This window comes from Ornithorhynchus anatinus, chromosome 19 (assembly GCF_004115215.2).
Source record: "Ornithorhynchus anatinus isolate Pmale09 chromosome 19, mOrnAna1.pri.v4, whole genome shotgun sequence".
NCBI lineage: Eukaryota > Metazoa > Chordata > Mammalia > Monotremata > Ornithorhynchidae > Ornithorhynchus > Ornithorhynchus anatinus.
Window position 1 is genome coordinate 5,960,020 of NC_041746.1, and position 25,580 is coordinate 5,985,599.

Genomic DNA, 25,580 nt, shown 5'->3' on the forward strand with positions numbered 1-25,580 from the left:
CAAGCCAACTCCAGATCTTCACAGATCTGGTTCAGGATGACCTCGTGTCATAAATGCATAGTTCCACATACCCAGGCAGTTGCTCTATGGAGAACTAGACGGGGGCATGCACAATCCCAAAGGGCAAAAGAAAGTTCCCACTGAAGTAGAGACTCTGACACTGCTTCAGAGCAGTGGATGTTTCATTAATTCAGTGCTATTTAATGAGGACTTACTGTAGTAAGCACTTGGGTTGCGGGCAGGAAATGTGTCTGTTTATTGTTGTCTTGTACTCTCCCAAGTGCTGTGGGGCTGGGATGGGGAGAACAAAGGGAGCAAACCGGGGTGATGCAGAAGGAAGTGGGAGAAACGGAAAAGAAGGGCTTAGTCTGGGAAGGCCTTTTGGAGGAGATGGGGAGACCCCTGCAGACAAGCCTGGTGGACGGACATTGGGAGAGAGGCTGCTGTCCTAGAACCAAGAATTTGTGAAGATGAGGAATAAAGGGGGTGTGATGTGAGTCAAACCCATTATTGCAACAATAATTTCTCCTTACTTGTATTAAGTTGGTCTTTTCCTCCACATCAGGAAGGCATAACCTCACTGCCAGTAGCGCCATCTTCGAAGAGAGGATACTTCCTTAGACATATATGTCAAGAAACACAATTCCATATATTCCTCAAGCAGCACATAGTACTGTTTTATATATTCCTCAAGCAGCACATATTACTGTTTCATTTATTCGGTGGATTTGAAAGGGTAGAACTTTTAGTTGGCAAAATGAAGTCGGGGAGAGAGAAAAAGTATTGCTGGGGGCAGGGAATGTTTCTGTTTATCCAGGTCTGCCACTTGTCAGCTGTGTGACTGTGGGCAAGTCACAACTTCTCTGTGCCTCAGTTACCTCATCTGTAAAATGGGGATGAAGACTGTTAGCCTCACGAGGGACAACCCGATTACCCTGTATCTACCCCAGCGCTTAGAACAGTGCTCTGCACATATTAAGTGCTTAAATACCAACATCATTATTATTATTGTTATATTTACTCTCCCAAGTACTTAGTACAGTACTCTGCAAACAGTAAGTGCTCCATAAATACGACTGAATGAATGAAAAGAGAAGGGGGAGGGGAGAGGAGGGAGAAATGGTACATGAGATAGGCACATGGAAGTGGATAAGACAAAGACAACTCTAGTCTCCTCTTGAACGTAAGCTCGTTGTGGGCAGGGGATGTGTTTATTGTACTGTGTGCACCCAAGCGCTTAGTACTGTGCTTTGCATATAATAAGCACTCAATAAATATGATTAAATGAAACCAAAGTCATTCTGTGAATTAACTTACCCTCCATGTTGGTGTCTCGCCCTCTGCTTCCTCCTCAGCTGTGCCACACCTCCACTTAGATCGTCCTCACCAGACTGCAGTGCCAAGCTAGGGGTCCCCAGCACGCCCAGTGCGTGTCCAGAGTTTGGGGCCCTTTCTGCTTGGCCCTGTCATATTCTGCCCATCTCTTGTCACTAAGCAGCGGTGGCACCAAGAATGCAACGGCCCAGCCCGGACAGTTGCAGCTCAGGTGCTGTCAGCGACATAAGGCTGGAGAGTAACCTCTGCCCAACCTTAAAAGCCAGTGCGCGTGACCGTCACCCCTGTAGGCGGGGGCGATTCGATTGTAAGATCCTTGTAGATAGGAAATGTGGGTTTGGCATCTATTGTGCTTTGCACTCAGTAAATGTCAGAGATTAACAAGAGGTAGAGCAGTTCACTACTCACCCAGCCCCTTTCCTGCTCCGAACGGTTGCTTGTCCCGCCCAGAGTGCTGTGGTGAAGCCAGTAACAGCAGTCAGAGCCCAGGGAACATCTGCTCCTTCCAGCCACTGGGAGTCCCAGCTCCATGTCCACCCAGGTCTTCAGCCACAGAGAAAAACTACAACGCTGTTCCCTGACTAATCCAAGTCACCTGATTTACCTGTGCCTCAGTTACCTCACCTGGAAACTAGGGATTAAGACTGTGAGCCCCAGGTGGGACATGGACTGTGTCCAACCTGATTATCATATATCTACCCCAGCGCTTAGAACAGTGCCTGGCACATAGTACTTAATAAACACCATTTAAAAAAAATCACCTTAGGGAAGCGCCCTAAATGAAAGCAGTTCAGCATCTCTAAGTGTTTCCCTGACAGAGAAGTCATGCGAAGTGGGGCCCCGGCCACATTCAAGGGAAAGCATTCCTTCCCTTGGGCTTGAATCCCGGGAAACAGAGCTGACTTGTGGTGAGAGCTGCCGCTCGCTCGGGAGAGCGTTCTCGGAGTCTCCAATGCCCAGGACACATGAAACTGCATGGAATTCACAGATCGATTCTCCAGTGCGCTGCAGCCTCGAATCCCTTGAATGGATTGGAAATCTTCGGTCTGGCCTGGCCCTGAAACCGTAACCAGAGGATGACAGAGTCTGGGTCCAATAGGTGGCAAGGCCACAATGCCAGAAGAATGAAAAGCACCGCATAAGCCCAGTCACGGCCCAGCCAGAAAACGAGGCGTGCCTGGGAGAGGTTCGTCCAAACCCAGCCTGGCCCAACTCCACCCATGACTTCAAAGCCCCCTCAATCTTAGGCAGAGGCCCTGTGACACAGAGAAAGAGGGAAGTGGATGGTTAGAGAGGAAGCCGCTGCGGGAGAAGGCCTGTGGAAGCTCGGCGGGGCTCCTCTGAAGGAATGGAAGAAAGCTCCTGCAACTTCGCTCTCCTGCAAAGTTGGTTTATTTCTCAAAAATACACTTGGACTGGCTCAGGCTTCCCTAGTGTTTGGTACCTCAGATGCATTTCTTCCACAGCGTTGCCTGGGTTGAGTTCACTTTGGTGTTGGAAACAACTGCTCAGCAGTGAACTCTGCCGTTCTTCATTCGTCTAGTTGACACAGCAAGGCCACCCGCTTTGTGACCCATTGATGTGGAGGCACTCGTGTTGGCAAATAGACTGTTGTTACAAAGTCTGAGGACAAGCCGGTGGTTATCAGATTTCCCGTTCTTTGGGGAGTTCGATAAACTGGGCACTCATAGCTCATTAGCTCTGTATCTCTCTTAGCCGAGGCAGAATTTCTTTCGATGGCAACCTTTGTTTTCAAAGAAAAAAAGGGGGGCAAATTTCAGAACCCCCAAATAGCTCACATTTTCATTAATCTACAATTTTGGCTCAAAATAACACTATAAAAGGTGAGGAATGAACATAGTCAATTCATGCATTTCTTTTTTAAAGTAATGACCATTTTCAGGTCAGGAGTAAGTGGCTCGCTAGGATTCATTTTCATTTTCTAGGAATGCCTTGTTATTTATCTTAGATCAACAATGCTTCCAGATTTCTGTCATCCTTCAGGACTGGGATAGTATTTAAGGCAATTTTTAATCCCATGTAGCTCTCTTTCCTACTCCAATGTAGCATTCTGACCACTCACCAACTCTGGTCTATAAAATTTCTCAGGGTCGAGGAGAGACCCAGACTTTGACTTCAAGAACCTTAAACTTCATCTATCAGTGGCATATACTGAAGGTTTACTGGGTGTAGAGCACTGAACTAAGAGCTTGGGAGAACTTAATACAACAGAACTGGTAGACACAATCGTAGTAAAAATGAGATTTTTCACCTGTTCTGGCCGAAAGTGTATGTCTGGAAAGCAACAGTATATCTCCTGAAGCTGGGAGTCTTCCAGTGAGTGTGTGTCGGGGTTCCACCGGGCACCCCTGACGTATAAACCAAAAACCAGGACTCCATGCTGTGCCTGGGTCAAGCTCTGCAAACAAGAGGAATGAAATTACAGTCCCATCGAGCGTCCTTCCTCCAGGGACAACCTCAAGACTGGAACCTGGTGGACCCAAATAAAAACATTCCGCTCAAGTCCTTTCTCTCCTTCCTACTTATCCATTCTCTTCACCTACCCACTACACTAGGCCTCATCCTTATTTCTCCCTCTCCTCTCAGAGCTGAAAGTTCTCACAGCTCCCCCCATCTTCAGTGCCCATCTGCAGTCACATCCTCTCCAAGAGGCCATCCCCAATTAATCTCTAGCTTCCCCTCTTCATATTGGAGATGATCCACTTACTTTAAAAGCTCGGTCCACGATACTTAGTTTCTTTTGCATCCTTAAGATCTGGGATTCATTCTGGGCTTCCTCAAGAATGTGGTGGACAAAAGTGAGGGAATCTATGGCTATGCCTTGGCTTCTAGCATAATTCTGCAACACGGCAGTGAGAAAACCTGTAAAAGTGAAATAAAAGCCAATTGCTCACATGACAGCACAATACCTGGGTGGTGGTGAGACGCCCAACCAAGAGCTGCTCCAGCAGTTCCCCTGCCCTGAGGCTCAGGGCACCGACAGGGGGTGAAAGTCTCACTTTCTATGGTTTTACACAGTACGAGCACTTGATATTCACCCCTCCCTCAGCCCCACAGCACTTATGTACAGTGCCAGGCACATGGTAAGTGTGTAACAAATGCCATCATTGTTATCATTATTATTATGCACTTTGCCTTAATTTATCTGTATTATCTGTCTCCCCCTCTAGACTATAAGCTCCTTGAGGGTAGGGAACGTACCTACAAACTCTACTATATTGTACTCTCCCGTGCACTTAGAATAGTGCTCTGGAAATAGTAAGGGTTCAATAAATACCATCAACTGAGTAACCGTTCACAGCCTGTGCCAGACTGCTTCAACTTGTGCCTCACCAATGGGCCCCTTCTAGTCAACTCCAGTTCCTCTGTGATAACCTTTTTGTCATTTTACCCAGTGTTCTTTGTCCCTTATTCCCTGGGCTAAACTCTGGGTGAAAGTATCTGATTTTTGGCCACCCAAAATGATCTGGCGGCCCACACTTGGGATCCTTAGATGCTCTAGAGCGGGGCCAAATAACTCAAAAAAAAATTTTGACATGAGGGATGTTGTTGATTTTAATCAATAATGGTATTTATTATATGGTATTTATTAATGGTAGACACAAGATAACCAGATCAGACAGACTTGGTTTCACCTTGGGTTCACAATCTAAGAAGTAGGGAGAGCAGGTACCTTCTCCCAATTTTACAGATGAGCTATCAGAGTGGTTAAGTGTCTTGCCCGAGGTCTCATGGCAAGCCAATGGCAGAGACAGGATTAGAACACAGGTTTCCTAATCCAGAGGCCTCTGTTTTTGCCAGCAACTCGCCATGCCACTGGGGCATCTCACTGGGGAACAGTTGGAGTGACCCAATTTGAAGGGGTAAAAGAATGGGAGAGAAATGTGCAATCACTGTCTGTGAACTAACAGCTGTGGCCAAGCCCTTCAAGGACCTTGGTCCTGCAGACTGAGCAGAGCCAAAATGTCTGCTACCAAAACGACCCCTACCTTGTGGAAAGAAGAAAGCTGGGAGCCAGAAGCGAGCTGGGGATCCGCTAGCATTCTCCCGGAACGGCTGTAATTTCTCTTCGGATGTTCGTGAAAATGTTGTCGGGAACGTTTTCTTCTTCCAAGTAGCATTTAAGTTGGAAAACCTGTTTGAAGGCATCAGAAGGTCTTTAAGGTGGTAAATGTCATAGTAAAATTCATTTGCATTACAAGGTGTTTCTAATGCCTTCTTAACTCATTTAACTTCCCAAGAGGAAAATCATTTTCACATAGCCACGTGGAGGCGACTGCTCAGGGGAGGGTGAGTGAGGGATGTGGGATGCCCTTCCTCTCAAAGAATCATAGAGATGAGAGGCTCCCCCTGGCTGAGGACCCAGCCCGGTGCACCCAATTAAAGCAGGAGGAGTTCGAAGGGAGCTCTGAGGAGACCCAGAGCCAGGAGGACCTGCAGGATCCAGGAGGGGTTGAAGGTCCTAGGAAACCAATGACTCAATCATCCCCTGGAGGTGCTGCAGGAAGGCTAAGATTCATCCCCCGCTCTCCCCGACCCCTGCATCCCCACCCCACCACAAGCCCCTTCCCTCCCCTGGTCAGGACCCAAGGCTTCAGGAGAGAAAGTCCCAGAGTAAATTCCAGAGCAAATAGAGCTTCGTGAATTCCATCTCTGATAACTATCTTCTGAATTGGAGGGTTGGGAGTGGCTGCTGGACATGGAGAACTTCATTTCTGTTCTTAAGAATTTCTCCCTGAACTTTCCCTGTTGATTTTCCATCCATACCGGGACTCTATAGCGGTGTGAGCCTGCTTTGCCCATGTGGTGAAGAATTCCAGTCGTTGAGTGAGGTCATTAATCCAGGAACTCAGAGGCTTAGATGATTTATAGGAGCTCCGCTGTGGTTGGGGGGGGGGGGGGGAGAGAGAGAGAGAGTGATTTTCCAACAGTACTCCATGGCTGGAAATGCATATTAAGCAGTTTGAAGTTTGACAATACCAACTAAGAAAGGTTCTTTCTCCCTACTGGGATGCTGTTCAGGTAGAGTGTAAATACTGCAGTCTGAAATTAGCCCTGATGGCAAAGTGGTCAAAATCAAAGTAACTAGAGCCCAATCACCTAAAAATGGAAATCCTGTAGCACTCCAGAAATCAAATTCCACCTGACTAAAAAAAAAATTCTAGTTGAAAATCTGGGGTGGTGGGGAGGGGCATATCTGAAAGTCATATTTGACTTTATACAGCCTAGAGCACAAGACTGACAGGTTCAGGCCCGGCTCCACCTCTGGCCTCCTCGGTGAGCTTGGGGAAGGCACTACTTAACTTCTCTGTGCCTCAGTTTCCTCAACTGTAAACTAGGGATACGTTCGCTACTCTGCCGCTTAGTCTGTGCATTCCATATAGGACAGGGACTGTATCCGACCTGATCATGTTGCAGTTACCCCAGCATTTAGTGCAGCACTTGGCACATGGTAAGTGCTTAAAAAGTACCATCATTATTATTATTTTTCTGAAATTTCAGCTAATTAGATGTATTGATTTTCATTGCCTTATTTTAGACTTCTTGAAACCTAAAAACCATTCAAAGCGTGAGGTCAAGAGCAGCAAAGACATCACCCGGCCTGTGACTGGTGAGGAAATTCCAGGTTTTTTTTTCCTTTTTTAAAATGGAAATGATCTTTTGATCAGCATTTTGAACACTGCAATGTTATCAAAGAGATTTGGGGCCCCAGGAAGGGTGGGGAGTCATGGGGTCCCAACGGCCAGATGCTCGGCCTGGCCTCCTTGGCCCCGTGGGTGTGCTGTGGATCACCCCCAGGGCAGTGATGCCGGTGGCCCTGGCCCGGCTGGTCCTAACCGTGGGACAACCTCTACTCGGTCCCTCCCCGAGAGATCCAAAAGCTGTTACAAAGACTATCGATAGCTTTTTCTTTACCACCCCAGGGTGAACTACTAAGATATTTTATGCCGACACTTACCTGCCACAACCCAGGCACCTTGGATTTTATGATGGCATTGTAAATCTCATCCAAGGCAGGAGTAAGGATAATCTCTCCTTTCAAAGCCCTCTGAAGGTCTTTCAAAGACTGGTGTACTACAGACAATAAATGATTAAATCGGCCAATCTCTTGACAAAGGAAGATTAGCAGGGTGGAATGGAGAAGGGGATCATAACCTGGGGAAAGGAGGTGATGTTATAACATACTTAAATAATGTGTTAACACATCAAATGATAGTACGTTCAGTTATCAGATTGTCTTTAACATGTCAGTCCAACCCTGCCCCAAGGAACTCCCCTCCACTCCACTCTGACCTCCAGAAATATTGTCACATTATGTTTTACTCCTTAGTATCAATCTGTGTCGAGACCATGGAATTCCTCAGAGATCTAACTGAGCCAAAGAGATACTGGTTTAGGCCTCATAAGGCCTAATCACCAAAGAAAGTGATTCAACTAGAAGCCTGCCTACCCTGGGAAGCACTTAATGTGAAGTGTATGTGCATGAATCTGTGTTCATGTCTGCTGCCTGTTTCTGCCTCTCCTTGTCTGTGTACGTTTCTCTCTCTGGGGCTCTGTCTCTTTTCCTGCCTTCCCTATCCTTAGAGAACCCATCCCCTGGTGGTTCCATCACCTAGGCCACTCTAACCTCTGACAGATTTGGTCACCTTATTCAACAGTTCTCTCACCCTTAGCATTTTTCAGGAGAGAGGTCCAAATGGGCCCCGACATGATGTTCGTCAGCGTGCTTGCGGCCATGTTCTCGTGGCCTGATTTCAATTCTTCCTTCTCGACAGTGAGGGGCAGCTGCTTCAGCACATCTGATGCAATTTCCAGCACCAGTTCATCCTGGCTCTTTCCACTGCTGTGAACAAAAGGGCAAATAGACTGGGAATCACACACGTGTTGAGGCTGGAAGGGGCCTCCGTCGATATGTTCCACATGTTTAAATGATTTGGGTTGATTATACGGCATCATAAAACATTTCCAGAATATGCTGGATTCTCTGAGCAGAGAATTTAAAATGGAAGAATGGGGCAGGGGGTGGGGACCAGAGGAAGGTGCTGAGAGCTTTAACTCCGCACATCCAGAAACTCTTTTTGCCCCAGATGCCTGCGGTAGGTGTGGAGGGGGGAAAGTTTTCCCTCCTCTGACATAGACCTGTCTAGAAGATTTCTGTGACAGTGGAGCAGTGTCTGAGATCCCTTGCTCCCCAGGGAATGGCTTCCCCCACTTTCCCATCCCAGCCTCCTTCCAGACCTCCCTCCTCCTTCCAAGCCCAGCAGCACATCATCTCACTCCCTGCAGTCAGAGCCCTTCTAGGAATCTCTCCTAAACTGTTCCTGCCAGACAAAGAATGAAAAGATTGGGGTGAATACATGTCTCATTTGTACGTTTTCAGTGTGGGAAGCTGCCCAAGGTGGTGTAAGATGATTGTTCTCCCTGATCAACCATTCCAAAATGATTGAGCGAAGAATTGCTTCATTCACTTAAAGGCATTTCTGTCAAAGGAGGCAAAAATGACTTAATTGATTTAGAAAACTATGAGGTAGAAAATTTCCACCTGCATGAAAAATCAGTGAGGCAAAAATGGTTCATGGATAATTATATGTACTCTGTTCACTCCCACCCTGAACCCCAATCACTCTCACAGCCACTGTGGACTCCTCCAAGATTACCCCAAAACCTCACCTAGATCCTCACCCGTGGCATTGCTCCCCAAACCTGACTACCATCATCCGCATCCACTAGAGGTTCCAACAGACTGAAACACTGGCCTACCTGTCCAAAATCGCTGCTTCAGAACAATAAAAAACTTGTACCCACACAAACATGACAAGCAAAACAACTTGTTGATACACTATTTTGAGTCTTTTTATAGAAATGAAAAAAACTGAACATAAGATAACTTGCAGCTTCTTACCTAATGATTAGGTTGCCAATAGTGATTCTTGGTTGCACAGTTATTACGCTATTAACAAAGTCTTGGGCCTGAGACTCCAGATAGACCCTTTTAGCATTTTGGTGCATTCCAAAGACCTCAGGAGATTCGATGTCTGGTAAAGACTGAATGTAGGATCTACAGTCTTCGAAACTTGCAGACTCAGACACGAGCCGATAGACCTGTAAATTCCAATACAATTTGTTAGGTTCCTTAACATACTAAAGTGAGATGTGGCCAAGCCAAATGCTACCTGCAAATTCTTGTACAACTTTCCAAAAAACTTGGTTAGTGTTGGTTCAGCATTATTTTTTCTCAATCTCTAACCAAAGGGATTTCTGAAGATGGGCACTGGCTATATCATTTTCTATTTCCGATCAGCATTATAATTTAATAGAAACTAAGTAAAACTCTACCACATTTCTCTGCACACATTATTGTTTGCATTTCTTCGTGGCAACTGGTTGTGGTTATGCTACTTCTGTACCTTCCTTACTGATTACTGCACAATTTAGAGACTTTAAACTGCATTAATCAGATGAAGATTTCATGGTTTTAAAAACCTTTTGATGCTTAAGAAACAAAGGCTATATGATGAATCTCAAAGAATTATTCAATAAATTCTGACATAAACTTTAAATTTTGACCTTTGTTCATTTTTTTACATCCCATCCTGGAATGCTGCAGCACCCTGGCATTGAACCTACCAGCCTTCACTGTTACCTTAGTTGGGCTGGGCATTTCATATCCATCAGTGCTTTATGGTGACTGGCAAGGGTCTTTGAGACTGGCGACTCAAAGGAAGGTCACACTGCCCTCTACAACCACTTCAAGGGCTTCGACCAATCTGACCAAACGGGAAGCAATCACCACCCCCAGGAATTTCCAGAACAGCATGTGTGACGGTGGCAAGAATGAGAAAGAACGAGAGCTGACTGGCACGGCTAAGGTGCAGTTGCAACTCAGGAAAGCAGAATGTTTTCAAGGTCGGAAACAGTGTTTGTGACAGCTGTGGCAGGAGAGGCTCTGGGCAAATCAGATATGTTGCACAGAGGTTAAGTCAGAGGAGCTGACTGCTTCTTCACTGTTAGAGGAGGACCCATGATCAACATTCAGGAACACTCAAGGTTAAGTAGAGAAAATGGAGATTTGACTCAAGTGCTTTAAGCCACCCATAAAGCATTTTAACCTCACAAGTTAGCCTGATTCTCCCCTATGGGTAAGACAGAATGCAAGGGAAAACTGGTGGTGGAATTTTATACAGGGGGTGAAGAAAATCGCATCACATTTGTAAAGCTACTGTGTGGTGGCATGATCCGCGGCCAATTCTGACCTCAAAGACCAGTTTGGGGGCCTGGCAGGGTCAAGCCAGGCAGGCTTGCTGTTGCCTGTGCCTGCTTAGAAGATCATATAGTTCTAAACAAAGGTGGCCAACCCCAGGTAAGTCCTGGCTTGACCCATCATAAAAACATATGATGAGAATGCAGTGAAAAAGCAGTAACAGCAAACTGCCACTGCTTTTTGAAATTGCAGGCATACAAGGACATAAAACTTTTGTAACATATGCTTGGTTCTAGGAGAGTTCAGGGGAAAAGAAAATAATTTTCTTGGGCTCTCTGTGTTTGTGAAGGTTGCACTTTTGGGGCTTAAAAAAACAGGAGGGGGGTTAAAAGATCCCAAAAGTGCCAAGAAGGGGAGATAGAGATTTCTACAAGTTATTCCTCTGAGCACACATACCCTGTCCTCTGCTATCATTCCCGGCCACTCCCACGACTTCCTATTTAAGGTGTCAGAAATGCTGGAGGAGGAGAATGTGCAGGGCCAGGGATGTATGTGTTACTGCCCCAGAGGGTATCATTGTTTAATTCCGTCATCCTGCCAGCAACAGGTGCTAGGTCCAAAATGCCAATAGCACCATTCCCCAGTCTGCCACATTTTTCAAGAGAAGGGGTTTGGCTTGTCAGCATATTGAATCTAATACTGTGTGTTAACTAATTTTTTGTAGTTGACATGACACGACGTGCCAAAGAAGGGTTGAGGAGAAAACCCTAAAATCCCTGAAGCCAAGCAGAACCCCAGAGCCCCAGAACAGCTCCAGCCTCCGAGGGGTGGTGGTGGGGGCTTTGGCCAGGAACTTCCCTGGCCTAGTCAGTCCTGAGGGCAGTTGCCCTTCCAGGAGGCTTCAGGGGCTAGAGCTCTCTGTGTTAAGCCAGTGGGGGAACCTTCCCACAATATTTCACAGTGACAAACTTCAAAATGAAATCTGCTGTGTGGGAAGGGGGCGGTATTGGGATACCCTGAGTCTCCTTCTCTGATATCTGCCTAGTTGAAATAATTTTAGTCTTCCACTTCCAAAACAATTCTCTCTCACCCCATCACGGGAGAAGGTGAAATCCTCTTGCAGCACTGCAGGATTGCAAAAATTGTTTAGAATGGTCAATAAGCACCGCCGATCCCAGAGGTCGGTGACTCGGCCTCCATAAACGACTTCTCCAATCAGGTAATGTATTGCGTGCCAAGGGATCTCTGTCTGATTCTCCAAAAGGATTTCCAACATCTTTATGGTCACCTTTTGAGAAATGGGGAATGCTGAGCTGGTCAATTCAAATACACCTGGACATCCTTTTAACCTCTACGTGGTGACTAATTCCCAGGCAGATAATACCCCAAAAATAGAGATAAAAAAATAAAGTACCGGCAAATGGCAAGCACTAGCAAGTACTGTTATATTCAGTTCCACCCAGCCATCTATGGATTTTTCCATAGAAAAAATGAAGCTCACCCCAAGAGCTCTAAAACTGATGGAGGGTGGGTTGCTCTTGGATATTTGGTTCAGTATTTCCCAGGAATCAACAACATGGTCTGGTGAAAGATGCCCACCTGGGAAATACATTTGTAGGAATCAAGAGAGCTCAGTTCTGGCCTGGCTGAATTCCTGACAAGCTATGTCTGTGGGAAAATCCCTTCATCTTCCTGGGTCTTGGTTTTTCCATTTATAAAATGGGAATGCCTTGTGAGGAGCTGAGGAGTCCCTCAGAGGTGGGGTCCGAGCTAAGATTAGTTTAATACAAAGGCAATGGACAAACAGGAACGGGCCCTGAATCTCCATTTGCTTGCCTGCAAATGTGTGGCTGAGGGGTTCACAGGAGTTTTCACAGGAGTTTCTTTGCTTTTGCCTTCCACCACTCTCCTTCCTGGCATGGCTTTGACTCAGAACTGGGCAGGAGAGTGGCAGCATGGAGGATGCAAAGGAATTGCTGCTCCTAAAATCCCTTCCATTTCTGCTCCTCTGTAGGCCAGGTCTGTCCTGGAACCTTAGTACCCTTGATCCAGTCCTGGAAATTGCCTCAATTAGCCCCACCCTAGGGATAGCTATGACAGAACACTCCCACCTGGATGGGGGACTTTTGCTTCGAGCCCATAAATGGGGACAAGTATGCCGGGAAGCAGGACTTGCCCCTGGGGCTTGGTAAAGGGGTATCCACTGCACCCTTGCATCTCACTAGTGACTGAAGCAGCTGCAACCCCTTATTTACACTACCCAGATCCAACAAAGGATTGATAAGCATATCATCAGCCTAAGAGAATTTACCTCCAAATCTGCAGCATTAAATTCATAGGAGACATTCCAGCCTAATGGTCCATACTTTTTTCTTTCATGGATAACTGCATTGAATAAACACAGACTGAACAAAAGTTTCTTCCATGACAGCCCACAAAGAGACTTTTCAAAGACTATTTCTGTTACTTCTCCACCACCACTGTATCCAAATGTCTGAAGCAAATTGCCCTTTAATCCCTGGGGCGGTTCCACTGTTATCTGTTAAGGGACAAGGGGAATTAGGAGCAGATGAAAAAAGAATTGTTTAGGTACCAGATATGGGCACCTCAAAATTTGTGTTTAATATGCAAAGTTAGCTAAGAGCTTGTGGTAGCTGTTGAAAAATGGCATGGCCTAGCGGATAGAGCCTCTGATTTAACATTCAGTCCTTACCTTAAAACCTTTTTGCAGAATAGCCACAGGGAAGGAACTGTCTGGTTTTGAGCTTAACCATAACCTAAATTCAGGATCTATTTTCACATCTGCCTGGCTAAATCTGCAAATATAAACAATTGGTGAATATTTTAACTTGGAAAAACTTATACAAAGCAAGGCCTTAAGTACCAAACAGTTTGTCCCAATTGGCTATTTGCAAGAAACTGCTGAAACTGTGGCAAGTCTTAGTGCAGAAATCCTGGAATAAAGATTAAAAATCAGAGCCTACTTCCAACAAAGTCATATGGAAAACCACATCTCATGACTCTCGTGGGTGGCCACATAAAGAAGGCCTAGTGTTTTAAACCAGTTATCAGCATAAAGATTCCAGCAAAGGAAATTTTTAAGGTGAAGGAGGTAATCCCTGTAAAAATGTTTTTTTCAAAATAAATTGGCTCTGATGAAAAGTTAAATACCAATACAGGGCAAGGTCAGTGAATGTTTATCAGAAAGAACATTTCTGATCCAAAAAGTTGATTATTCTTCTCAGATCCCACATAAAGTAGCAAAATACATTATAGTATGCTTCAAAACAGGGCCATAGGAAAATAATTTCAAACTATGATCATTTTCTGCTAAGAAATTTAGAAAATTTCTCAGTTTTGCTATAGGATTTTGTGGTTTGAGTAGAAAACTGGTCCCTAGGAATGTTTCGCTGAAAAACTTGACCAAAAAACCCAGCAGTGGCTGTAGTAATAATGTTGCAACTTCACACAAAATGGCAGTAGTCAAAACAACACCAATTCGGATCACTCAGGGGCAGATTTGTTAATAGTGATCTCTTTCCTATAACTGTACTAAACTATTTTCACAGTTCTGTTCTTTGGATCCCTCTTCACTGTTTACTCCTTGTGGGCCGGGAGTGTGTCTACCAACTCTGTTATACTGTACTCTCCCAAACACTCATTACTTTGCTCTGCATACAGTAAGAGCTCAATAGATACCACTGACTAGTTACTCCAAGCTCATTCATTCAATCGTACTTATTGAGCGCTTACTGTGTGCAGAGCACTATACTAAGAGCTTGGAAAGTACAATTCAGCAACAGATAGAGACATTCCCTATCCAACAATGGGCTCACAGTCTCAGTACAGTGCTTGGCAGGCAGAAAGTGCTCAGTAAATTCGAATGATTGATCCTTTGTATATTTTTCTCATCCACAGTATAGTATGTGTTCAAACCTATTTATCATTCAGGTTTTGCAGTTAGTATAATTATATTCCTTGCTCTGGGCAAATACATAAAATGCACTTACGAATTAACAATGCTACAAAGTCTTGGCATAAATGATGCTGCAAGGTGGCAGTTCTGGAGGAAAACCCATTGTCCACTCTTTATTTGTGCCTTAAATATCAGATCTTCTGCCTTCGCTGCCTGACCCTGGCCCAAAGACACCATAGTCACGTGCTGGGTGTTTCCTTTCAGCTCTTGTGCAAAACGCAGAAGGTGAGTGGTGGGGTCTATCCCTGTGCAACAATATGGGGTTAACTGTAGGTCTCAAGAAACAACAATTTCCTATCAATAAAGATTTTTCAAACATCCCACCTTTATTATTAGGGACTACAAGGGTAGGCTGAGGCTCAATCACTTCATCGTTTACTGCAAAAGTCCGGAGGTTTTCAGCTAAGGTGTACAAGGACCCCTAAGGGTAAAGTGGTGAAGGGGCCACCGAAAGCCAGTAAAGAGGTCTGGCAGTAAGGAAGAACAGCAGTATCAGCTTTGGCCTCTGCTAAGCTGCTTCTTGCTCAGAGAGAACTTCAAGAGAGCCCAGCACGAGGCAGAGCGCCTGGCCAGGGGAGGAGAGGCTCAGTTCCCTCTGTCTCTGACTGTCAGCTCCTCCAGGACCTGCATCCCTGCTTGGAGCACAGCAAAAAGGCAACCTAAAGCTCCAAAAGCACTTTTTCTTCATAATTGCCATAGCGTGTGTGGACCTGCCTGAGTGTATGATGGGTCCTGGGGGCTCTTTCGGGTGAAATGTCCAGGCCACATGGAGCACAGGTTCAAAAAATATCTGCGGGAGCCACTCAGTGAATTTGGGAACTTGCTCCCTCCTGCCCCGCTCCCACATTCTAATCCAAATAGCTCTTCCAGTCCCAGAGCAAGAGACATGAACGCGTGGATTAGGCAATAGTCGGGAATGTTTGACCCTGACATAAACGACAGTAAATCCTCTGCTCAAACTATTCCTTATAATTATGTAAAACTAGCAATGTTTAACTTTACTGGCAGAGGATAAATAGGCCAAAATGAAGCTTTTATAAGGGCAACGTTAATTCTGCATTTCACATTACTTCATTGTGCATTTCACTATACCTAGACCTCATCTATCTGGCTGCCAAGCCCTTGCCCATGTCCTGCCTCTGGCCTGGGACACCCTTCCCCTTCATATCCGACAGATGATCACTCTCCCTACTTTCAAAGCCGTATTAAAATCACATCTCTTCCAAGAGGCCTTCCCGGACTAAGCCCTTATTTCCTCTTCTCACTCCCTTCTGCATCACTGTGCACTTGACACCCTTTATTCACCCTTCTATCAGCCCCACAGCCCTTATGTACCTATCTGTAATTTATTTATATTAATGTCTGTGTCCCCCTCTAGCCTGTAAACTCACTGTGGGAAGGGAACATGTCTACCAACTCTGTTATAATGTACCCTCCCAAGCCCTTAGTACAGTGCTCTGCACACGGTAAGTGCTCAATAAATATGACTGATTGACATTATTAGAGAAACTCTAGAAGATATTCTACTGTTGAATCATCTGAATGCTTCCAGATGATTTGCTTTCTAATGGAATGGGAAGGTCCTGTAAATTGTATTGCCGCCTTTCTACCCCAGGGTAAAGATAAAAATTAATTGATAATAGAACAAGTTCTGTACATATTTGGACTCAAAAGTTTAATCAATCCTATTGCTGGGGAGTTAGAGGGGAGATTATCATTTTCAATCACTGTCTTTTTAAAGGAATTAATCTCATTTTATTACTGACTTTGTAGCATCCCTTAAATATGTAACACATATTTATATATTGCTTACCATGAGAATGAATAAATATTAATGGAGTGCTGGCATTGGATTCCTTATATACTTCCTTCAAATTAATTCCAGCAGTATAAACATATTTATTTCCTAATTTCTCTTCAACAAACTTCCGGACTGCTCTAGTTAAACATTCTGGTTTGAGGATTTTTATCTAAGAACAAAATATAAAAATCAACCTCCAAAAAGAAATTAATCAGATTGAAAATCAGAAGAACATTATCTATTTTAAGGAGTGAAACAACCAAAAACTCCAAAACATCCACATTTCAAATCCAGCACTCCCAAAGGCAGAGGAAGCAGTGTGGCCTAGTGAAAAAAGAATGGGCCTAGAGGTCGGAGGGCCTTGGTTCTTATCCTGGCTCCACCACTTGCCTGCTGTGTGATCTTGGGCAAATCACAACTTCTCTAGGCTTCAGGTTTCTCAACTATAAAAATGAGGATTCAATGCCTGTACTCTCTCTTACTTAGACTGTGAGCCCCATTTATGAAAGGGACTGGATCTGACCAATAAATTTGTATCTACCCCAGCACTTAGAATGGTGCTTGACACAGAGTAATTACTTAACAAATACCATTAAAAAAAAAAGGCGGGGGGGAGAGAACCAAAGCCATCCACGACCATGTAGAATTTTCTAGTTGTCCCCAGTCCCGTTCCCAATACATACTATTACAGTGGGTGAGGAAGATGGGGGGGGGGGGGAATCAAGAAAGCATTAATCTGAAAAGGAGAAATAAAATTAAAATTTTTAAACTGCCACAAAACAGACTACACAGACTAAGAAAGGTAGTATATGCATACTGGAACAGTACTTGGCACATAATAAGCGCTTAACAAATGCCATCATTATATATTACAAAAAAATAATAAGCAAGCATATATTTCACAACCCTGGAGATAGCTCTTGCACATCACTTGCACTTGGCATATCTCACATTAGTAAAACAGTGTTTTTTCTGGATGGGAGATCACTCGGCCAGGTTTTAATTCTTGACTTTTCTTGCTCTCTCTTCGGTTTATATTCATATGGGAATCTCTGGATCTTTGGGAAGGGTGTTGGGGGTGGAGAAGAGGGCAGTGAAGAGGAGGCTATTCAGATAAACTTGGTAGCATTGGTTACAGATTTGGCATCATCCTAGTAACCTCCTCTGTCATGCCCTGCCCCCTGTGAAATGTGACAATTAGCAAAACCAGTTTTAAAAAGTGGTAAAGTTGAAAAAACCTGGTAAATTTAGCATCACTAAAATATTTAGCAAACTAATGTTTCAAATTATGTATCTTACCAAGATAAGTTTTTGAAAAGAAGTTAGTTTCTCCCAAGGGAAGGTAATGATATTACATTTTTCTTCCTTTTCCTCCGACTGTTCTTCTAAATACATTTTAGAAAAAAACAACAACAGGTATTACTTGGCAGATCAAAAAAGAGCATGAGTGGGTTGTAGTAAGAGAGGGAGTAGGTAAGAGGGAGCCAGCTCACACAGAGTCTTGAAGCTGAAGTTTTACTTTGGATGAGAAGCAACAGGGTAACATCGGCAATTTCTGAGAAGGGTTGTAACCTACTCTAACCAATAGTTTGAAATGATGGCAACTTTTCTTTTACAGGCTGCCCTCCCTCCCATTTCATATAATGAAGCAATATGGCATAGTGGAGAGATCATGGGCCTGGGAGTCAGAAGGTCATGAGTTCTAATCCCTGCTCCACCACTTGTCTTCTGTGGGACCTTACGCAAGTCCCTTCACTTCTCTGTGCTTCAGTTACCTCATCTGTAAAATGGAGATTAAGACTGTGAGCCCCACTTGGGACAGGGACTGCAGCCAACTCGATTTGCTTGAGTGCTAAGTACCCTAGTGCTTAGTACAGTGCCCAGCACACACAATAACAATAACAAATACCATTATTAGTGTTATTATTTCTTATTACCTTGCCTTGATGGAAATGATGTAGATGTGAAAGGTGTGTTCATTACACGATAAACACCTTGACTATTCCAAAAATGCTCCCACTGTGGAATATTCGATAAAAGCGATTTACACAAAAGAGAAAAAGCTTCCATGTAACAGCTGATATACCGACACTGCTTCCACTTGGATTCAGACAGCCAAACATATTGAATTTTATATATTTCAAATAAATCTAATGATAGAAAGAAAAATGCATTCTGATAAAACAGAGTATATTAACTCCTTGATTCTAGGGTTGTCACCCCAAAGAAAGATAAATACAGTCAATTAGTTAAAAAATGGATTATCTACATAGCGTTATTATAAGGAGGAGAAATATTAGTCACTTAAAATATATTACGGACTACAAAGTTATATTATAAATAACACAAAACGTGCTTTGCACAGTTGTGTCATATTGGCATTCATGGATTTACACACATGTAGATGCAAACACAGACACGCATACATACACATGGGTATCAGAATGTGGGAAAGTGTGAGAGGAAGTGGGATCCTGAAGCAACAGAGCATGGAAGTGAAGGAGCAGGTGTTTTGCTGGGGGGGAAGAGGGTTTCTAGAGAGACAATGAGAGGAAGGAGGGAAAAGAAGAACAAAGATGAAGATTGGGGAGTGGGGATGGGAGAGTGGCCTCAACTGTGTGCTACAATGGGGAAGAAGTCAAGAGGGAAAAAGAGAATGAAAGGGAAAAGAGGGAAGCTGGAACAAATGGGGGAAGAAACAGAGATACAGAGAGATTAGCTTGGTCTATATATATCAACCTGCAAAGGAAAGGGTCCCAAGAGAAAATCGCCCTAAATTTAATTTTTAGAAACAATCTCTACAAAAGTGGGGTTACTTCAAACCACATTCACCATTCACAGCATTTCGTTCCCAGGGAGGATGATGATTTGTTGCGGCAGTTTAATAAGCCTGGGAAGGGCAACTGAAAATCTTGTGGCCAGGATGAAAAACAGGATTGAAGGATCGATGGATTAAGCTGCTTCAATTAGAACTCTCTTAATGAACTCCGCCATATGGCCGTTTCAATTTAAACTCACATTCTACACAAATAAGTTTGTTCACTACGAATCCGAGGAAACAAAAGTTCATGGTGGTTTTTCAACCTCATGGAACTTTCCATGGATACTAAAGATTAGGAGGATGTCCTCCTCTTCTGTCACTTACCACTGAAACCAAAATGCTTTAAGTATTAGTGCTAAATAATTAAGAACTTACCAAAAACAAATATAGACTACTTCACTGGTGTTTGAAGAGATATTACAGTTATCATTAGTTAGCCCACTACTGCGTCAGCCTCCTTGCTGACCTCCCTGCCTTCTCTTCCCCCTCCAGTCCATACCTGACTCTATTGCCCATATTTTTTTTCCAGAAAAATCATTCAGTCCCTATCTCCCCACTCCTCGAAAACCTCCAATGGTTGCCTATCCACCTCCACATCAAACAAAAACTCTTTACCATTGTCCTGAAGGCGTTCATTCGGCTCTTTCCCTCCTACCTCAATTCGCTGATCTCCTACTACAATCCAATGTGCACACACTGCTACTCTATCGTCAACCTACTCTGATCCTCAATCTCGTTTATCCCACTGCTCATTCCTTGCTTACATCATCCCTCGGCGTGGAAGTCCCTTCCCTTTCATATCGACAGCCTATCACTCTCCCCTCCTTCAAAGCCATCATCAAATCACATCTCCTCCAAGATGCCTTCCCAGACTAAATCCTCATTTCCTTCCTCTAGTCTACCCTCTGTGTGACTCTGCACTGGGCTGTCTCAGCCCCGGAGCACCTACGTACATATTCTCACCCTCTACTTCCCCTATATGTAATTTATTTTAACGTCTGTCTCTCCCCGTAGATTGTAAGCTCCTTGTGGCTGGGATCGTGTCTTCCAATTCTATTGCATTGTATTTTCCAAATAAGTGCTTATTTCGGTGTTCTGCACTTAGTGAATGCTCAGTAAATGCCACTGATTGTCAAAGCTTGTCTGAACTGAAACTCACTCACCAATATTTTCAGACTGGGATTGGGTTTCCCACATGTGTGTTAATATGCTAGAGTACAGGAAAATGTTCCATTCTACTTCTGGTAGGCCTTCAAGCTCATTCTGGCCTTGAATTCCATTATAGTGATTTTTCATTATTGTAGTACAGAGCAAAAAGGAGAAGCAGAGTTTGTTTTTTATAAATAGAGCCGATGAAACTATCTAAAAGGAAAAACACAAATGTTAGATTAATGCAGTAAAAAAACAATTTGGAGAAACACCAGTGGCATGCAGTGGACGTAAGGCTGTCAGGGAGAACATCATACTGCATCATGGTGGGAAAAGGGGAAGCTGACCTTTGGCACTTCCAAGAACCCAGATCCTTGGAGGAGGAGAGGAGCAGAGGGAGAAGAGAGGTCTCCTCCATTCCCCCCACCCCCTCAACCATCCTCTAGAAGGAGCTCAGGACATGAGTCCTCCTTTCCTCTTAAGCCGCCACAGTAGGGAGAAGAACAGTGATCTGTGCATGCCTCTGGCTATTTTCACCCTCCCCTACAAGTTGTATTTTGGGGTGTGACTGTGATGTCATGCAAAAGTATGTTAGAAATGGAAACACTGGGAACAGATACTTGAACATTTTAATAGATCACTTTTCTTTTCCCAATGTGCTTTCAGATTCCTTCTCCCATTTTTGTCCTCACAAGATCCCTGTGAGTTGGGGAAAGGCAGATTCTTCCCATTTTATGGATCAGTAAACTTAAGTACAGAGAGCTTAAGTCACTTGCACAGCATGACATGAGATCATATGGTTTAGCTGCTCCTCCAAGGGCTAAAGTAGGGACGCAGCGTAGCTCAGTGGAAAGAGCATGGGCTTGGGAGTCAGAGGTCATGGGTTTGAATCCCGGCTCTGCCACTTGGCAGCTGTGACTGTGGGCAAGTCACTTCACTTCTCTGTGCCTCAGTTCCCTCATCTGTAAAATGGGGATTAAAACTGTGAGCCCCACGTGGGACAACTTCATCACCTTGTATCCCCCAGCGCTTAGAACAGTGCTATGCACATAGTAAGCGCTTAACAAATACCACCATTATTATTATTTTTATTATTATTAATAATAAAGTAAAATGATCTCCTAGGGTGAAAATCCGTAAAGTTGCTAAGAATTGGAAACTAGATGGCATTTGATGATGACGATGATGAAGCGCTTAGTACAGTGCTCTGCATACAGTAAGTACTCAGTAAGTATCAAGGATTATGCGCTGCAAACTGACAATAGTAAACATCCAAGGAGAGAGACTCACTTTGTACACGTTTCCTGTCAACAAGTCAACTGATCTTTTAATATGTTGGTTAAAACTATCCATCCCATTTGTGACTTCTTTCTGAGATCCATTGGCATCTTGCAGTTCCTGTTTGCTAGGTGTCTGTACTGTTCTGAGGGCAGAATAGGAAGTCAATGAAAACTGCTGCACTTGGTCCTTACCCATTGCCTTTATAGTTTCCCCAAAGACCTGGCGAAACCAGTCCAGGGAGAATTGGTACATATAGTTGATCTGAAAAAGGTCTGCCACTACGAAGTAGAGCAATGCACCACGAGTAGCAACAGGGAGAAAGCTTTTGCGTATCCGCTCAAATTCTCTCTCAGCTTTCTCTGACACTTTGACACGTTCTGAAATCTCTTTGGAGGTTATTTTGGATTTTTTCAAGTTATCAATGAGATCCTCATCATCCAGTATGTGTCCTAAAAGAGAATGAAAGGTTTACTCAAGAAAATGCTGTTACAATACCATTTCTTTGTTTCCCTCTTTTAGGAACCTCTTACTTTTTTTTTTTTGGATAGTGGGTCTTTAATTTAGCCTCATTTATAATTACAGCACCCTCCTTTCTCCCAAATATACAGACTGTAAGCCACCCTGCAGAATAATTCAATGTAGGTGACTTTTTATTAATATATTTATTTTTTCTTTAATATCATTACTTAGCCAAAGTGAGGCAGGCAGCAGGGTGGGAGGGGTGAGAAGGCAGGGTCTAAAATTGGACAAGGTAAAGGGGCAAGTTTTGGTGGGATTCAAAGAGGCTCTGTGAGGGGCCACATAATGGGCTGGGTTTTAAGTAGGATCACAGCCAGAGGGGTGAATGGAAGACAGAAAACTCAGTGTCCAGGGGAAGAATGAGGGAAAATACGAACTTTAGATTTTGCTTTGAATGGTCTTTGATTCATTATGTTTCTTTGGGGATGGTTTCAGAGTTGTGCGGGTTGTAACTGTACAGGCCTGGGTCCAAATCCTTCCCAGAAGACTAGGGAAGAAAAACATTCCTGCACAGCAGCCAATGGGCGGCTCTGGCCCACCGACTGATTCTAACCAGCCTTCACCACCAGATACCAGTCACCGACGGATTTATGGATGTGCTGTGGTGACTCCCCTCTGGCTTTGAGCCTGCTGAGGATAGAGTCAGTAACTCCCTGTTCTTGGGGCCACTGCTCACGGGGGCCGCTGAATGAGTTCTTGGTAGAATCAGAGCCTGGGGGTGGGGAGGCGGGAGGGGAGTGCCACAAGTTAAAGCAACTGCACTTTTGCCTCTTAGATGCACCTCTTACTCTCACTGTGACAGCCTGTTAGCGAAAACACTGCTCTGTGTGACCTGCCATTCATGTGGGGAGTTAGTAAACACCCCTCTAACCCAAAATAACATCCATCCCTGGTGTCCAGGGGGCTCTTGCCACATTGAGCAAGCAACACTTTCCTGAAACAGTCAGTCAATCATACTTATTGAGCACTTACTGTGTGCAGAGAACTGTACTAAGAGCCTTGGGAAAGTACAGTAAAACCATAAACAGACACATTCCCTGTCTGCAACAAGCTTACAGTCTAGAGGAGGCTTGGCAGGGTACAATATAATAGAGGTGGTAGACACATTCCCATCATGTTCTCCCAAAACTGGCCCAAGCAGAGCTTCCTAGCACTAGCACCTCAGAGAGCTCAAATAGTAAGGGAAATTGGAGAAGTCACCTGAATTGGGGCTATATTCGCTGAGGGTAAAAGAAGAAGGATAGAGATGGAGAAAAAGACAGAATGCTCCTCTCTCATTTTCAATACTCTGTTGAAATTGCCTCAAAGTATTTTTCAATTCTGTAACATCTGCACCAAAACATAACCCTCTATATCTCAGTTTCAAAAGCAGGAGAAGCAACTTCTTAAGATGTGGCATTTTTCCAAGGACAAACCTAAAATACGCAAGTGAGGAATTCTTAAATGAAAATAGAGAGCAATTGTCAGTAGCTTCACTGAATATGGACATTATCCTATTCATGAATTGGCCCTGCCCTTCCTTCAGAGATGTTCTCAGGATTTCAGCAACTTTCTTGTCTTACCTTTTGTGTTTTGCAGCAAATTCAGTGACTTGTCCTCTAATTCTCGCAGGGTTAGAAGGTCAGCAGAAATGCTTTCCAGTAACTGGTAACGCTCTTCCTCTAAATGGGGCACTTCCTGAATTATTACAGTGGACAAGAGTTGGTCTTGCAATCCTTGGAAGGTTACAATGAAGTTGATCATAGTAACCAAGTTATAAACTGATGGAAGAAAGTGAGGATTGGCTATTTTGGTAGTTAGATATAATCTGAAACAAAAAAGAGCATATCCAGGGATGCAGAGAGAATTAGTGAATATGTTCTATTACAGCCTACATATGATCAATGCTGCAGAGGGGGTGAAATGATCAGGACACCAGGGCCTTGGCTTCATATTGATTTGGTCAATTTGCAATTACAAATGAAACCCCTCATACCCACACTGAGCCCTTCCGTGCCTCATGGAGTCTGCAAGCCGTCTGTTAACTTTCTTTTCCCATCCTTTTTGTCCTTTCTCCCTGAGCTCTCTCCACCTTAACCCCCACTGACTTCTCCCACATTCTCACTTTTCCCAATCCTTCCTGAGTCTCCTTCCACTTGATGCTCCCGGGCTCTATCCCAAACTTTAATGAAAGGACCTGTTAAAGTGGTGTAAATTAGGCAGACCAACTGATAACATTTATATTTTCACATTTAGACACAGTTACTACATTTAAACAGAACTGAGGATAAATACCTGAAATTGGGATTGTATTCAATTTCAGCATCGTTAAGTCTGATGAACGCTTGGCCTCTTCTCCGATAAACATCCATTTTTAAGACGGCCTTTAAATTTGGATCCAGTGTCTCAGGAAGATTCTGAAAAATCCAATAAATGATGTCTACAAGTGGCAGAATTCCCATCAAAATGGCAAAAGAGTTGCAACAAACATTTGCTAGTTCAAAAGTCCTGACTTTTAGAACATGTGGCCCTATCCTACTGAGTTTGTGAAATGACCATCTGCCAGTTGATATGAGGAAGCAATGCTGGCACTCCGTAGGAAACTGGATGGACAGTTCACCACTACCCCCCATGCTCAGGGTCAGCTCGGTGTCTGTCTGAGTGCTTTATTTTTTACTTCATTCCCCTTTACTTCCTCCCCACTTACCCACCAATTCAACTGCCTGCATCTTCATCAGATATATTTGTTGGGTGGCTCCAGTGTGCAGAATACTGTTTTAAGACAATCCAGAGGGAGATACAGACATTGGGAGGGACATACAGAAGGAAAAAAGATGTGATCCTAGCCTCAGGGAACAAACCATATGCCCCACTGCATGATCATTTTGGAGGGAATGTCACACTAAAATCCGAGGTACAGAAGACATTCATTCCTATGGATTCACACTCATTTTAAAGATTAGTTCATCTAAGAAGTTTATCAGCAGTTTTGGATAAGGCTTTACTGTTCAAATACCTGTAAGAGAATACATCCTCCGGTTTTCATAGCATTTTCAACTTTTTTAATATAATTAGAATCATTAGCAGTAAGTTGTTGTAGTTTGCCGCTCTCCATTTGGCATATCCAATTGTAAGCCTGTCTGTGTGGATCAATCAGCAAAGGCCACTGCTGTCCATTCTTTACTAAGATGGCATTTTCGATTGAATATTGATCAAGAGGCAAACCTTCATTTTGCCATTTACGAATCTAGAATGAAAACGATTGCATTTTCAGCGTTTTGAACAATTTGGCACTACGGTCAATACATTTCTCACTTCTTTGTCTCAGTTAACATGACTCACTCAACCGGTTACCACCTACTCAGGCATCATTTTTAAGCCCTGTGGTTGGCAGTCAGTTTACTTCCAAGGCAGGCATAATTACATACTCATCAAGATGACATTTTCTTAGTGATTAGAAAAAAAAACAAAGAAATTAGGATTTACTGTTTCATAG

At 43.9% G+C, this 25,580-nt stretch overlaps 1 protein-coding gene across 10 annotated transcripts in view; it reads right to left on the reverse strand.

The window, feature by feature from the left end:
* Nucleotides 1-2,704: 2,704 nt before the first annotated feature.
* Nucleotides 2,705-25,580, reverse strand: part of DNAH14 (dynein axonemal heavy chain 14) — a 125,144-nt gene continuing 102,268 nt past the window's right edge. For 6 of the 10 annotated variants that reach the window (XM_029047438.2, XM_029047441.2, XM_029047439.2 and 3 more), the window contains 20 exons: nt 25,101-25,331; nt 24,380-24,501; nt 23,668-23,912; nt 21,596-22,035; nt 20,320-20,518; nt 18,273-18,485; nt 17,635-17,720; nt 16,348-16,504; nt 14,569-14,779; nt 13,272-13,374; nt 12,870-13,097; nt 11,649-11,846; nt 9,260-9,459; nt 8,025-8,200; nt 7,316-7,512; nt 6,124-6,236; nt 5,346-5,491; nt 4,064-4,218; nt 3,608-3,754; nt 2,705-3,079 (listed from right to left, as the gene is read on the reverse strand). In XM_029047438.2, the coding sequence (XP_028903271.1) occupies nt 2,867-3,079; nt 3,608-3,754; nt 4,064-4,218; nt 5,346-5,491; nt 6,124-6,236; nt 7,316-7,512; nt 8,025-8,200; nt 9,260-9,459; nt 11,649-11,846; nt 12,870-13,097; nt 13,272-13,374; nt 14,569-14,779; nt 16,348-16,504; nt 17,635-17,720; nt 18,273-18,485; nt 20,320-20,518; nt 21,596-22,035; nt 23,668-23,912; nt 24,380-24,501; nt 25,101-25,331 (3,780 nt within the window). In that variant the 3' untranslated portion in view covers nt 2,705-2,866. Of the gene's footprint in view, nt 3,080-3,607; nt 3,755-4,063; nt 4,219-5,345; nt 5,492-6,123; nt 6,237-7,315; nt 7,513-8,024; nt 8,201-9,259; nt 9,460-11,648; nt 11,847-12,869; nt 13,098-13,271; nt 13,375-14,568; nt 14,780-16,347; nt 16,505-17,634; nt 17,721-18,272; nt 18,486-20,319; nt 20,519-21,595; nt 22,036-23,667; nt 23,913-24,379; nt 24,502-25,100; nt 25,332-25,580 lie in introns of those variants that run through there. The other 4 variants (XM_029047440.2, XM_039914793.1, XM_029047445.2 and 1 more) reach the window with 4 other exon arrangements.